The sequence below is a fragment of the Spea bombifrons genome, chromosome 7, assembly GCF_027358695.1.
Source record: "Spea bombifrons isolate aSpeBom1 chromosome 7, aSpeBom1.2.pri, whole genome shotgun sequence".
In the NCBI taxonomy this organism is placed as follows: Eukaryota; Metazoa; Chordata; class Amphibia; order Anura; family Pelobatidae; genus Spea; species Spea bombifrons.
The window spans coordinates 4921887-4938523 of NC_071093.1; the positions used below are offsets into that span (position 1 = coordinate 4921887).

General features: G+C 34.6%; 1 protein-coding gene across 1 annotated transcript in view; it reads right to left on the reverse strand.

The window, feature by feature from the left end:
- Window positions 1–333: 333 nt before the first annotated feature.
- LRP1B (LDL receptor related protein 1B) overlaps window positions 334–16637 on the reverse strand; it is a 557319-nt gene continuing 541015 nt past the window's right edge. The window contains exons 82-91 of the mRNA XM_053471115.1: window positions 16039–16164; window positions 15479–15643; window positions 12618–12779; window positions 12020–12194; window positions 10171–10275; window positions 5091–5167; window positions 4347–4437; window positions 3536–3680; window positions 2990–3088; window positions 334–1297 (exon numbers count right to left, since the gene is read on the reverse strand). Coding sequence (XP_053327090.1) covers window positions 1157–1297; window positions 2990–3088; window positions 3536–3680; window positions 4347–4437; window positions 5091–5167; window positions 10171–10275; window positions 12020–12194; window positions 12618–12779; window positions 15479–15643; window positions 16039–16164 — 1286 coding nt within the window. The 3' untranslated portion in view covers window positions 334–1156. The remainder of the gene's footprint in view (window positions 1298–2989; window positions 3089–3535; window positions 3681–4346; window positions 4438–5090; window positions 5168–10170; window positions 10276–12019; window positions 12195–12617; window positions 12780–15478; window positions 15644–16038; window positions 16165–16637) is intronic.

Here is a 16637-nt window from a genome sequence, read left to right on the forward strand (position 1 = left end):
ATTATGTATTGGAGATACTATTAGAGTTCTCATGACATCTGAAGGCAAATTAAGACTACTTAATATTTAAACCTTGAATTTATTTCTCAATCCTATTTCACTAGGGTGCACTTTATTCTGTTGACATTTTTTATTTTATTAATTGTGTGATAGATTCTAAAAGTTATTTAAATTATTTGTATATTTTAGGTCAGCCTTTTTTGGCTGTTTTTTTCCCAAGTTCTAGAACGAATGAGATTAGGTTTTCTACCAGTGTTTCGACAAAACATGTAGGCTACATTTGTATAGAAATATCATTGAAGAAAAAAAAAAGACCAATTCATGGGACTTAAAAGTGTTTGACAGACTTTATACATTTTGATAAAATTTTTAAAAAACGGTAGGTAGTGGATCTTGTCGGATATTTTTTGACAGATGTGATGCATGAGTTCCAAACAAAATTCTTAATGACGTATAAACATGAAATTGAAATATTTAATATAAAATTAATACTGTTACTCCAACACCTAAGCGATAAAATGCATATATATATATTTTAAGTTTAATCCATACGGTCCCAAAAGTTGAGGTTCAGATGTAAACAGCTCTAGCTATACAAATCTATAACCCTTTAATTGTTTTCATTTTATATCAGAACCAACATTAATTGCAAAATGTTTTATCCATTGAGAAGAAATATCATTTATAAACCGTACTGTATGTTTATTGTGACATCAGATGGCCAACAGTAAACTTCAATTGGCGTATACTAAATATTCTGAATGCATAATATTAAAGTTTTAATCCAATCTATAACAAGTCACAATCATTCGGAATCATTTCGTGAAAAGACAAAATTGAACCTAAAAAAAGTTCATATAAAATGGATTTCTCATTTCACACTACAAAGAAATAGCGTTGCCTTCAGTTTTAAGAAATAAAATGGTGTTTGAGCAGCATTGTAGTTTAAATTTAACTGTAGTGCAGTTTATTCTTCATAAAAATACCATACAAATGGTCGGTCTATAGTCATCAGCAGAACAAAAAAAAAAAAAAGAAATAATAAAAAAAAGAGGTAATGCTGATGACGAAACAATTATAATACTGTTGGTACATAGAAAAGTAATCATATTTTATACATTTATACAGAGTATAAAAGGTAACGGAATAGTAGAGATTAAGCCACAGTCTCTCTGATCACATTTTCTATTTTCTTTGGAAGAAGTTCTTTTCTTTCTTCGATGCTGATCAAAGAGTTCCGACAATTGTGGCCGTCTACAAACAGTTTTGCATACACGGGATTTGAGTAGTTCGTGGGCTGTGGGAAAGAAGGTATAAATACAATCAGTCGTGGTGGGTTCCCAGAGCATGCATTTTTGTTACGAAAAATGAATGTGAAAAGTTATTTTTTAAGTTTGACACCATCAAATTGTTCTCGTTGCCTATGGAACCAACCCAATACTTTTTTTAAATAAAAATATCTGTCTTTGCCTTTTTAATAGCTTCATGTGGACTTTAGCCACCTAAAAAACTAGAAATCAATAATGAAATATCAAGAATTATGAGGTTTAGGTCTAACAGATAATGTAATTGATCCCCTTGTTGATCCATACACATATATACTGTGCACACTCACGATAAAGCCATGCTTAGTTTATTAAGCCAATGTTTTGGCCAAAGCCTCCTTCATCAGGGAACAAATAGCATGCCATGTCGACAATAGCCACCTGGTCAGAATCTTCCCCATGTCCCTCAGCCTTGAAGGCTGGGGTTAAAAAGCTTGACAGGTATAGCATGGTTCATAAAGAAGACCTGGAGATATTATAGACTATATACACAGAATGGTAGTAATAAAAGGGGCTTAAATGCTATACTTTCAATATTAGGTTGGGCCAAACAGTTTATGGCGCTGTTATCATGGTTAATACATGTTCTTAAGTTGTGTAGGCAGGAGTACTTTTAGACAGACCTTGTGGGGTCTTCTTGATGACAATAACATTTTATGATTTGAGTATAGATTTCTGAAGTGATAATAAGAGAATAATGGGAACGTAACCTTAGGATTATAATAAATTATGGGTAAAATCCCTCTTTTATTGGTGTAAGAAAAAAACAACATTGATGGTACTTGAGAACAACATCAAGGGAAAAGAATGGAAGTTGGTAGCCGGTGTTGTAGATGATAGAACTAATGATTGGGTGAAAGAGGGTGAAGATGATGAAACTGTGGAAAACACTTGCACACACACAAACACGTATATTGTTTTTAATGCGATGTATTACTATAGTCATGAAAATAAGTACTTAATATTAATATTAATACTGTTAATAAATGTTTAGATTTTAACGTATGAAGGGATTTGGACGCACAAACCACAATCCTTAAAACAATTAAAAGCAATCCTGCCGGTTGTCTCGTCTAATGTCAGTGATGACAAGGATTTCATATTTCATTCACAGCTACGTGTTTAAAAGCACCTGCATTGTGTGTTCTAATGCAAGACCAGATTTCATTATTATAATGCGGTGTTGTCTGTGTACACCGGCGCCAATCAACTGCGTCTCGAGAAGCATTACAATGTTTCAGGGCATTTAGTAGAATATCAATATATTAATCTTAATATTATCTTAATGGATTTAGAAACCCACTGGCACAAAGGTGACATTGGTTTTAGGTGTTCAATTTGTGTTCACGTCAGTCTATGTCCAAGTTCACTTATCTTGATTTAAGAAGAATACAATATATCCAAATAAAATATAATCCATATAATATATCCATATAATAGAGTGTATATATATATATATATATATATATATATATATATATATATATATATATATATACAGATGATTATATATTTGAAATAAAAGAGCTTCGTTGAGCAGTAATATTTTTTTATAATGAAGGAATGAGAAGGTCGGCTGTTTTTGATGGAATTTTAATGTTACGGATCACACATGGAACACTCAACATGCAATGATGTGATACGGCAGGTGATTTATATCTCACCCCAGGAGCTAGTGGTCCTTTCAGATCTGAATTTATGTAGATTGGCGGTGCCGTGTGGGCAATTTTGAATGCTGCAGGCCCACCCCCCAAGAACCTGGACTGTATACAAACATGTGGTGTTAGTAAATTTATCATACATGCGGTCCTTTGAAATATAAACATGTAAACGTTCTGGAAAGATACTAACAACAGGATGTCTTAGTGTTCTAATATACTGGCTTGCTACATTTTATGAAACAAAGCATGTTGATTAATAGAATTTTGTTGAGACTCCTCATTTTGAGTTGAACATTAAAGGAAACATTACTGTAGGTTTAACGCTGTCATGTATCTGTTTCTTGAATAACTGCAACATTTGTAAATCTTCTACTCTACGTACTCATTGCAGAATGTGATGGTGAACTATAAATAGTAATAATTATAAGAGAAATCTTAAGTCGATCTTTTTAACAGATGGGTAAAAATAATTGTTACATGGCCTTCATTTCCATGTTTCAATCTACATTAAACATAGAACACTATAATATGTATCAAACAAAAGGTTACCTTATCCAACTCAATGATGAAATTTGGGTCTAAGAGTGTTCCGTCATTGTGGTCGTGGTCCACCTCATACATGTTATAAGATGGGTTTCCGATTTCTACATTCATGCCTCCATTTATTATGGGTTGCCTTCGTATTGTTTTTGTCCTAAACGATTTTCAAGCGTGTTAGTTACTTACATTTTCAAATGTGCTTGTATAGGTTTTACAGTTTTTGTAAAATAATATAAATACATAAAATAGATTTCCTTTCATATGGCTGGTGTTATGTTATTAATGGCAGCTAAATCACCCAAAATCTCGGTAGTTTTGTCACGTTGTACAATTCAAAAAGACAAATCTGGAATTATTTTTCCAAGAGATGCAATGCGACGCCATCCTTCACCAAGACCTAATACCAAATGCTTTCCGATTTAATCTTTTAGGGCTACAAAGTCTTGCAATGTTTTGGCCAAGAGGGTGAGAATTAGGAAGAGCTGTTAAGTAAAGCAATGTGAACCAACTCAAAGTTTATCAAATCCGCTCTAGTACAGGAATACTAGACAATTGAAAGAAAGTCAATGAACATACTGACGGGAGATATATAAAAATAATGAGCTACGGCAAAGATTCATTGTTCGATGGCCAGCTTTGCAATATTATTTGATTTTGTGAAAACATCTTAAAATCTTATTTTGCTAAATAAAATAAAAACCAATATATTATTTTAAAACAGATTTTATTTTGGAATAATTACTGTAGTATGTAGTGCAGGAAGAAAGCCGTCCTAAAAATCCCATCTCAATTATCGTAATTATATTGTATTGTAACTTACCGTCTTCTCCTTTTACATAGCAGGAGCCCAATTACTAATGTAGTGATCAGGGTCACCAATAAAACTAATGGAACAATAATTGCAATACTCCCTATAAGAAAAAGAAAAAAAATAATGATTACTTTAGGTTTTTCTTTTTTTTTTTATTTGTAAAATGTATGTAAAATATGATTTGTATTTTCACTAATATTCTGGGGAAAAAAATATATTAAAAAAAATAAATAATAATAATAATAATAATAAAAAAATATATATATATATACTGTAATGTTATAGAACAAAGTATTACATTAGAAAAATGTAAAATTACCATTGTGAAAAATATCATGTGTAGGTTTAGATAAACATTTGCAGTTGATTTAAAAAATAAGAAATAAATGTTTTCCTGACTTGTGTCGTTTAAGAACATATAATTATTTTTTATTGACCCCTTGTCAAAGCTGCTTTCCTGGTTGATTAATAAAGGTTCCATTAGGTATGAAAAGAGACACACAGTATAGAAAATAAATTATTAAGCATTTAATTAAACTGCAGATATTTCATGCTTAAAATTCCACATCCATTTTTCAAAAGAAATCTGACATATGAACGGAATGATATAAACCGATATAATCTACTATGAGCAGCATCTTTACGGCAGGTATTTTCTATAACGATTACTATTAAATCAGTGCTTGTTAAGATCAAGGCTTGAGTTCAATGATATGTTTCAAGCGATTGCGTATGCTCATCTCAAATACTTACTCGTGCTAGCGTTGTCAGACTTGCTGCTCTTGGGAGCTGGCCTCTCGCATTGCTTTCCTGACCAGTTGGCTGAACATCTAAAAAAGGACCAATTATATGATGAAATGAATGGATACCAGCTGTTAACAAACTAACCTACTGAAGAAAAAAAAAGAAAAAACCCTATAAAACTATTTTTTAAAAAAATATTTACAACCCCAAGTTGTATTTTTCACATTTAAGGCTTTGTTCACAAAGCTGATGTTTTTATTTTTGTATTTAAGTAAGTGCTTACAAAACTGCCCGCAATTTATCTCACAGCAGATATCAGAAAGTAGACGGATGCCATGGAAGACGCTCTACAATTTACTCAACAACAGAAATCAGAAACATAAAAAAAGACAAACAAAATAATGTAAAACAAGACTCAAAACACCACGTAAATGACAATATGTCAGTCTTTCGACGATTGTTTTTTACTAAACGATTATTATCTAATAGACTTTGTTCTGCCGTATGACCAGACCTTTATAATACCTAAGCAGAATCTTACTAAATATCTGTTGCAAAAGCAGCTATCACCCGTGTGAACAAAGCCATATATTAATAATATACAATAATATTCTCCGTGCAAATAATGACAGATAACTTTTTGTTTCCTTCTCTCAAAAATGTGAATAAAGGATAAGATCATAAAGTTATAATGGTGAGCTGTGGAGCAGGCATGTGATGTTGCAGCAATGATCATAAATTGGAAATTAACATAACACGTGGCTAAAAAGGTTGCTTCCCCCCCCAACGTGACTCTTGCAGGGTTTTCCCCGTGTTTAGTGCATACCATATGAACATGTTTATATGTGTGTTCTTCACTCATGTAACAAAGTAACACTTGTGTGTGAAGCCATCAGATGCATAGTCACAATGTGTATTTCCTTCCGACAACATCTATTCATTCATTAAACAATTAGTATGTCTGCATATCTATCTATCTATCTATCTATCCATTATCTATCTATCTATCTATCTATCTATCTATCTATCTATCTATCTATCTATCTATCCATTATCTATCCATCTATCTATCTATCTATCTATCTATCTATCTATCTATCTATCTATCTATCTATCATCTATCTATCTATCGACCCATTATCTATCCATCCATCTATCTATCTATCTATCTATCTATCTATCTATCTATCTATCTATCTATCTATCTTTCTATCTATCTATTACTGCTCTAGGGCGACTTTTCTTCCTGAGACCCCACATTTAGGAACGCTCTATGCTGCTACGACATCTCTGAATGAAATGTAGAATCCGGAATTGTGAAGGAAGTTCAATTGTCAAACTTCAAAAGAATAAGGTGCCCTCTATGTATCTATCATCTATAAAACAAGGTTATGTGTAGAAGTCAAAGGTGACATACAGATGTAATTTTTTGAGATGTTGGTTATGATGTATTAATAACATATGGAAGGGGAACATCATTAGTAATAACAATACACATCCTATATATGGAAAAATAAGTCATATGGGATTGATACATATTATAATGGTAGAAGTTGTCTGTTAGAAAGTTGTATGTTTTGTGTTAACATTATTTTATTATTATTAATATTATTTTATTATTTTATTAATTTTCCCACATCGCTTTTTCTATCTGTCTATGCGCTGCCTATTCCATGTACATTACTTATGCATTTGTATACGGGATTGAATGCTTTGTTTTTCAGCAGCAAGAATCAATGATACAATGTATTTTGCTATGATTTTTTTAAAATTGTTTTGGGCATATTAACCCCTTAAAGACAATGGGCAGCCCCTAAACCCATTGAAAACAATGCATTTTGAGCCTGTACATGTACTCCAGGTGCCGGGAGACATCCTAGCCCTACAAAAACTATAAAATAACTATAAAATGGGAAGCCAACATGAGTTGGCATCATGGAATGCAGGAGGTGGAGCACAAGCCCAGTGTCCAAGTAGGACATTAAGTCATATACTCTGTGTGTGTGTATATATATATATAATCTATGTGTGTGTATTTTGACTGCAAACCTTTATCCTAATTTGGTCTTCATCCAATTTGGCCAAAACACTGTAAAACCATAGAGAGCCCATTAAGTCATCACAGACTTGCAGGTAATAGCTGCAAAATGTGCTGATGGTATCCTAATGGTCCATTGGAAGTAATTGGAATGTACTGGGAGAAAATTCCGACCTACTTCACCCACAATGCACTGAGTTTGTATAAAGTGTATAAAACCTTTTACACGTCCAGCTATATCACCAGATGATCTGCTTTACTTTCTTCTATTTGATGCCGTATATTAGTAAAAACTCGCAGATATATATATATATATATATATATATATATATAAATATATATATATACACACGCTTATAGATACAATACTCTGTACAATTTCAATTATATATAAAACCAGAAAACAATGGGGGTTTTTTTAGAAATCTAGTTTTGGAAGAGTGGAAGATCAACATATCACGCAAACAAAAGAATGAAGAACATAAAAAACGCGAGGAGCGTGGTAGCGCATGATTTTAAATTAAAATGGAATGGGCGATGATGGCGTGAGACAGCGTGATTGTTAAGTGGAAGGTTAAACCTACTTGCATTTCGGTTCATTTAACGCAGTTATTGTGCAAATTCCCTCATTCTGACAGTAGTAATCGCAAGGGTTCACTTTCTGGTCGCAGCGCTGACTTTTAAAGCCCACAGAGCATCTGTAGAATTTAGTAAAATAACATGAATTTTCTGCCATTTTTTTCCGGGCTTTTCAATTGAACGTAGACAGCGGAGAGCAGAACTATTTCTCAGATTTGTGCTTATTGATTGTTTAAAGCATTTAAGACGTTTTATTAAAATAAGTGACCTGAACTTTTTAGAGACGTGTGCATAAAGTAGGCTTTGTACATAAAAAGATGCATAGAATTTGATGGCAGATAAAACCAATTTGATAAATATAGCAAGAATACAGATCTGATTTCACTTTAATGTTCTTAACGGTTGTCGCCATTCCCTCCCTGACGGTAACATTCTAACAACTGAGATGTTAAATTGTATCGACTCTAAACATTAGTGAGATCTGAGCTAAAACACAGAGAAGAGACCACGTAAAAAGGTCATCATAGAGAGGCGAGGGAAGACTAACAGAGTGAATGATGCGCCCATTAAACTCCGCAAAAAGAAAAAAGCCAGGCGTGCACTTAATTAACTGACTTTAATCTTCATTGGGGGATTTAATAGCAGATGAGAACCATTCGGCCCCCGTTTAGTTTGTCCTTTTCTCCTGCCGCAAAGACTCAAACCTTAATCAGCCGTCGGTCTCGTCTTGGATTCAGGAGCCGTATGCCGATCCCATGCATGTTTAAATCCCCTCACTGTATTAAACTTCTACTTATCTACCACTTTCTCAGTAGAGTAAAAGCATTGATCAAAGAGAAAAAGGTCCTTGAGAAATCCGGTCACTCCATGTATCGATATTACAGATCACCTGGTCATGAAATGGATGGACCAATGTTTTTAACCCCTTAAGGACAATGGGCGGTCTCTTAACCCATTGAAAACAATGCATTTTGAGCACGTACATGTACGGGCTTTGTCATTAAGGGGTTAAAACAGTTCTTGCTCATAAGTTTTACCTTGTCTCTTAATGTATTGTTTTTTTTATTTTCTAGTACAATGTATACTTTTTTATATTTAATATACACTGTTTCAAGTGTTGTTTCAAGGGCACCATCCCCTTAAAAGCAAATAAAACTAAGTAGAAGAAAGTATTTTTTTTTGTCTTTGGACAAAGAGTGACATTTTTCTCCTTTGTAAATATAAAATTGAATTAACAGTTGAAAGTCGATGGTCAACAACTTTGAGATGTCTTTGCTCAAACTTTGTGTACACAACTAATATTTTTTTTTGAGATTCTGTTTTTGGTCTATCTTGAGAAGAATAAATAAGAGGCCAGTGGTCGATCTGTTATAAATTTAATGGGATATGAACCTTTTGTAAGTAGGTTAACATATTTTCACCTTGTGCCCCCTTACTATGAGTCATGACTAAATGGGGGAAAAAAGGCAATTAACCTCTTGGCTTCCTTTCTTTTTAGCTTCCTTCAAACGTATTCTTCTATACGCCTTAAAAATGCAATGCTCGCACAGCATCTTTTCTTTCCGTGTTCAAAAATATTGTTTCTTTGCAAAGGATAAAGAGTTCAGCTTCTGTCTTCTAATCATCGCTGCTATCTCATGTTCTAAAAGCCTAATAACCACAGGATTTCTTATTTATATTTTTTTGTTTTCCAACCGTTTTAAAGGGACAGTATGAGGGAATGTATATTTAAGTACTCTGTGAGTAACCTTAACCCTCTGTGAGTAATTTAATATGCATTCTTCATAAATGAAAAAAATAAAATAGCTTAATTGAGGTAGAATCTGCAGCCCTGCAGCTGCCATGCTCCTCTGTAGCCTGATGATTCTTGCCACTGATTGGCTGGTTTGAAGCAGCCAATCAGCGGCAGGAAAGGGCTACCCTTGGAAATGAAATCAAGCACATTCCCGGCATGGAAAATAGATGGCGATGGGGAAAGGGGCAAATACATGTTGGGGGGTTCTAATGAACCCTTCTGTGCATTTGCAATGGGGGCATCATGAAAATACAAAGGAATCATGTAGCATTAAAGTGTATTAAAGTGCCTTTAATGTGTACTTTATTCCTTTCAATAAAGTATTAATACATTATTGCTAATCTAATATTTTAGCTTTTTTTTCCCAAAGATTATTATTATGTTTGTAAAAAGTTGCAAAAATGTAATGTTTTAAAAAATAGTATTTTACATTGAAGAATCGCCTCAACAAAAGCACAAGATACGAGTACGTAATGCTTTATGTGTTAAGCCTGAGAATTGAAACGATTTACTCTACTATTTTATAATAATGAGTTTCGAATGCTATTAATGCTATCGTATTAATATTAGAACAAACAGAATAATTCATCAAACGCTCCTAAAATTGTCATTCGTTTTTTTTTGTTTTTTTTTTATCAGGCAAGGCTATCAAAAGACGTCACTCAAATTATACTCACACGCAGGCAGGTATATTGGTCTCGGGGTCCAGCTGACACGTGCCCCCATTATAACAGTAGCCGTCACACAACTGACAGCTAGAGGCGATTTTTCCGTTAGTACAGCTGAGATGGGGGAAAAAAAAAAAAAAAGATGTAATTATTGTCAAATCCTGTAGATCTGAAAGCTGATCTAAGCCTCCCCAAGTAAATATTTTAATCTGATCGCACATAAAGAAACAGCCGGCTGAAAGCATTGTCTGTATGACAGGTCGGCCTCGGGCAATAATTTTTTAAACAGCATGATGACAAGAATGTATACGTATTTTTCCTCTTAGGCTATTATATTTGCAAACTGTTAGTTCAGATAAACAAGGCAGCGCTAACATTTACTTACGCAGTACAAATATCTACTGTAGATTCTCGAGAGAGAGAGAGAGGAACCGAGACTCTCTGCTTTGTAAGCACGGAATGGCAACCCCTACTGCTAACATGCGCCAGAAAAAATTAATTTGAAGATGTCATCTTTCCGTTCTTCTACTTTTCTACCATATCACCCAAAAGTAAATCTGTTGTTTCTATCAAAATGTCACCGGGAACATACCGTTTTTCTTTTTTTTTTTTTGCCGTGAATAACAAATATTAAAGCGTACTGGGGGAGTCTGCAAGAGTAAAAAACCCTTCTATGAAATCTGTAGATGCTAGAAATTCTAAAAAAAAATAAAATATCTGAAATATGAGTTAAAAAAGTGAGCAATGTAAGTAATTAGTTGATTTTTTTTCCCTCTCTCAGGTGTTTAGCGATTAAGGGAGCTATATGTCTCAATATTCCTATTTATAGCATACAGACCCAGAGTGGCCCTATGCAAATGCCCAATGGGCTACTAGCCGACGGCGCCACACGCTCATCCGATCTGCTCCAATGGCAGGTGTGCGGCCAGCGGCTTGATATGCCCGGCAACACGCTTCATGTGTATAAAACCGTAGCGTGTGGCCGGGCATATCCAGCCGTCAGGCGCATTCACATCATCCAGCAGCCGCTGGCCTTAAAGTGCCAGAGCCGCCTCGCCATCGCCAGTCCGGCCCCTGATACGATACATATTCATATTTACAATACAAGAACATATTTTTATTTTACTTAGAGTGCGTCTGCAGATTCCGTAGTAGACTTGTGCATTTGGATTCAAAGAATTGACCTTGTGTAATGGATTATTTGGATAGGTATGGGTTAAAAGCTATAATTTAAGATCCTTTTGGGGTATTAAAGCATGGTCTCTTCTTGGGTGAGGTTGTGTCATATTTTGTTGTACACATCTTCAAAAAAGCTTACTGGGATAGGTCCTTTATAATGTAGAAATAACGTTTTGGGCGGAATCTAGTAATAGACATTCAGCTATACAGATATTAGCAATTAACATTTTGGAAATAATACAGAAGCTTTTCCCAGACTAATATTCTTTAAGTCAACTAAAAGATTGATCCATTAAACGTATTACATACACCTACACATTAACACACACCAATAAAATCAAAAGGAGAACACAATAAAATAAAACAAGCAAACATTTTATACAGGAAAGCCTCTGATTTCATCTTGTCAAAACATTTTGTAGCAAAAACAATTAAAATGCTTTCTAAAAAGCATGAAATGGGGCCGTCTGTCTCTCTGGGTTTTGGAAACATACATTGTGCAGGATCTGGAGAATGGTTCCAAAGAATATTAGTTTCTACAGCAATATAATATTTATTTCTCTCATTATATATATATATGTTTTTTGGAAGCCATCAATTGTGGAAACAGGATCACTAATGGCTGATAAAATGGAATTGACCCAATGTTCTGTCAGCTAGCGCATTAATGGAAACTTACTTGCACGCAATATCATAACTGTTCTTGTTGATGATACATTGGCCTCCTCGACATCTTAGGCATTTGTCAACTTCACATTTTGACCCTTCATATCTCATAGGACAGACGCACTCAACATTTCCATCGTTGGATATGGAGCAGGACTCTGAGTGTACGCAGTAGTGGTGACACACATCTAGATGACCAAGAAGAGAAATACAACTTAAGAAACTAATAGTGTTAGCCACGTCAATGCATACATAAACCCAGGGCCGGACTGGCGATGAAGAGCTCGATATACACGGCCACACTCTACTTTTTGCTGAATCTGTCTGGCCACACGCTACATGAGCATGAAAACGCTGCAGCACCCGGTCGGCAGATCCGATAAGTGTGGCGCTATTGGCTTTTTATCCAGTCTGCCAGTTGGCCAGTCCGGACCTGCATCAACCCATTTCAATGACAGCGTTCTGCGATATATTTGAAGACCACTCTTGTCATAAAAAAACAGCTAAGCCTTCAATCTTTGGTGAAGATTCATAATTGCCCACATCTTCTTCCAGAAATTAAAATAATCTAATATACAAGAATCTAGGTTCTTATCAATATGGCTACTTACGGTATTGACATCGGTCCCCCGTATAGTCAGGAAGGCATCGGCAGGAAGGTTGATTGCCAGCAGATACGCTGCACGTGCCGCCGTTCTCACAAATCGTGTCGCAAACTTTACGTCCGCAGTTGGGTCCGGAATATCCCACCGTACAGCTGCATGTCGGTTTACCTGTTATAGAATGACTACGTTAGTGTTGTAAAAAACGTTGTGGGGAGAAGGGTTAGGATTAAGAGAATTTCCATTATTATCAATAATTTACAGTGATTTTAGCACATTTTTCACATTTATCTTTCTTCCATCTCTATATCTGTCTATTTAGCTTATATATATATATATATATATATATATATATATATATATATATATATATATATATATATATATATATATATATATATATATTAAAATATGGCATATTTGTACACAGATGTCCAGGTGAAAAGCTTTTGCAAGTAACAAACTTTCATTATGTATAATGCATATGAATAAACATTTTAAAACTTTATTTTGTTTATTTTGATGTCTTTTATAATGCTGTTTTACGATGCACTTTCCATTGTTTTCCCTAAGATTTAGCGCACACATTACAATATTTCATTGGTGAAGTTGTTTCGGGCACATAAAGCTATCTTTTTGGTATGGCCTAATAAATACATCACTTTCATGATAATGATATGGAATGATTTGTGAATATTATGACGGTTCTGTCGAAATATGATTTGCATTATGTTAATGTAATTAGTCTTTCATTGCTTTGCGGTTTTCAGAAATATTTTCGTTTTTCTTTATATTTCAAAATTCATTGCTTCACTTATTAATAAAGTAAAAAAAAAATATTTGCTGTACTAAGGTTCTTTAGGCCTTTAGTGTTTGTCTCATTTAACTCCTCCCTCAGCTGCCTCTACTGAAACCAGGAAGCATTCGTTTGTTCACTTCCTGTACGTGCCCAGCAATGGAAGTCGCAGCAGCCAATGACATACTGTATATGTTGTATGAACCCTGATGTCTTCCTAGCATGTGTGCAATTGGCTGCTGCTGCTTCCTACGGATTCCTACGGAGCCCAGCTACGGAACATGTACAGGAAGTGGGCTTCCTGCTTCCTGTAGAGGGAGCTGGGGGAGGAGTTAAATTCCAAAACATCTGTCTAAGTCACATGCAGTAACTTGGAGTCTATGCAAAATGACCTGAAACATATATTAAAATATATATTTAAAAAATTGGGTCTAAACTGTTTTTCTAACATTCACATACAGATTTAGAACAATAATATTTTTTTCCTTTGGGGCTTAGAGAAGCTTAATACGCTGCGGCCTTTGAACAGTTATGTTCATGGATGGGGAAAAAATAAAATAGAATGTTCTCGGTCTAAAATTCCGATGATTGATTTTCATTTTGTGCATATTTTTGTTATCTGGGTCACCAGCCATTCAACTAACTGTAAAAATATAATAGAAACCAATTGCTCTGCTAGAACTATGTATGACAGGCAATTTCATACCATAAGAAGTCTGATACTTGCTCATTACCGAGATGCGGTGCGGGAAACCTTATGTCTCTCCGAAGTCACTTTATTACTTGTGACATCGAAACTTTTTCATTTTGAATTGATACGCTATTATAGCGCCGCCGCCGCCAGAATTTTTACATAAAATAACAATAGTGTTCCGCACTCTGCCTGAAGCATAAAATGATGCATTGTACACAAAGTATACATCTCAGAAACCCTTTAACACGGCTCACTCAAAAACTTTCTTGTCGAGATCCAAAGTTTTAATTACGGCTCACAGATGTGTGCTTTTAATTAACGTATGACATTTTCCTGGTTCAATTAATGTAGTCGAATCCGACTGTCATATCCGCATAAATTTTAATTAAGGCTTTCCCAATCCCTAGTTACATAACGGCCGCGTAGGGATCAGGCCAAAAAGCTATAAGTAAACCAAAGAGGAACACATCGCTGGTGAGATTACTTTAACAATTTAACATTTGGATGGATATAACAAACTTTTCTGTCTTACAATATCATACATTAAATTACGGGTAACGCACCGTGAAATGTAAAACAAAATATTGGTTGAACCTCTTTATTAAAGTACGTTAAAGATTCCGAGTCCTACAGAACGTATTGTGCTTATTGATGTATGCACTTTTTTATAATTTTTTTTTAATTTTGACATATTTTATTATTACGGACATTTCTAGTTCACACCCTAATAATCCTCACTTAACATATATTATATATTATCTTTATTATGAACCGTTCTATCCTGATTCCCCCAAAAATTCACACACCAGTTCCTCTCCAAGAATCAAGTCTTCCAGATTTTAGCCAACACATAAGCAAACGTTACATTCATTATATTCCGTGTTGGACATTTGTGTCTTAGACTTAAGAATAAAAATTATGGCTAAAGCTGCATTCATTTTAACTATTAGGGTAGTAGGTAAATACACAAAAGTGTTTGTAGACACTATAGGCGACAACATGCAGTATTAACCAATTGTCAATATGATGCATTATTCATGACCGTAATATAGCTGTCTATTTTGTGATTCATATGCGTGTCATAATTTGTCTCCAGTGTGTTGTGCCGCATTACAAATACACCCTGCCACCTGTTCTTGCACACTATCAAAGTAATTCCCTCTTACGCTGCATCTGGAACCCACCAAACCCACGCAGACTGTTAGATTACGCGCTAGATTCCATTTTTAGGCATCAACTTTACTTTTAATTTTACTCGCTAATATTTTGACCTCTTATTGAATACGAAATAAAAACGTAACCAAAAATACGTGAATTTTACAAGGAAAAAAAGTCTAGTTTAAAGAATAAATATGATCAATTAAAAACAAAAAAAATTACCAAGTACAGATGCTGTACAGGTTCCCCCATGAAGGCAGTAATCATGGCAATGGTTAATTTCACATCTTTCTCCGGAGTAATTCGGCCAGCAGTGGCATCTGCGATCACCTTTCTCGTTTACTATGCATCTTCCTCCATTTCCGCAGCTCAGTTTACACGAGTCATCTGCAATATGACAACATCAAACGTTACGAGACAGCTTTCTATATGGAAACAAATTCATTCTGATGCATTCCATTTACAATATTTATTATAAATATTTAAAATACTGCTTTAAGGGCCAGCTGATAAAATAACATAATTTAACCCCTTAATGACAAAGCCCGTACATGTACGGGCTCAAAATGCATTGTTTTCAATGGGTTTAGGGACCGCCCATTGTCCTTAAGGGGTTAATATTTATATAAAAAAGCAGGTTAACAAGAAGGGCAGAGAAACAAATAAAAAAAAAGGACACCTTTGTAATTAAAGCTTGATTTTAATAGGCTTTTTTATCCATCCAGATGTCATCTCGGTTTTAATCTTGGGTTTTATCTCGGCTGACAACATATAGTACTAACCTGTAAAGCTATTATCGGCGCAAGTGCCGTTTACAAGAATCTTTCCTTCTGGACAAACACATGATGTCCCAGTGGGATTTAACAAGCAGATGAAATCGCACCTTGAATCCAGACATGGGTTGGGCACTATTTGGGGAAAAAAGAAAACATTTTAGCACAACAGATGTAAGCCATGTTTTATGTGTTTTTGTTGAGTCCAGATTATGTGAATTATTAAATCCAGATTAAAAAGAAGAAGAATTTTGCTGATAAGCATTAAAATACCGGCCGGAGCTTCGTAGAATCCAGCTGGAGAGACTTACGATAAAAATGTTTTCATTTAGATGTCTCCTGCTGGGTTCTAGAGAGAACCAGAAAAGTATCTTAATGTTTTTGAGTTAAATTACTGCAGAGTTTGAACGTGTCCATGCGGGTGTCGATGTCTTTTGTAAACCGTATATATATTCATACAGATCTTTAAAAAGTCAAAAAATGCAGTAAAGACTCTATATCTGCAGTCTTCACTTATATAATCCATTATCGATCTGTCTGTTTACGCTGATAATTTAGACAATAGTTTGCAAATATATAATACTTTGGAAATGTCTATTTGCTATTGT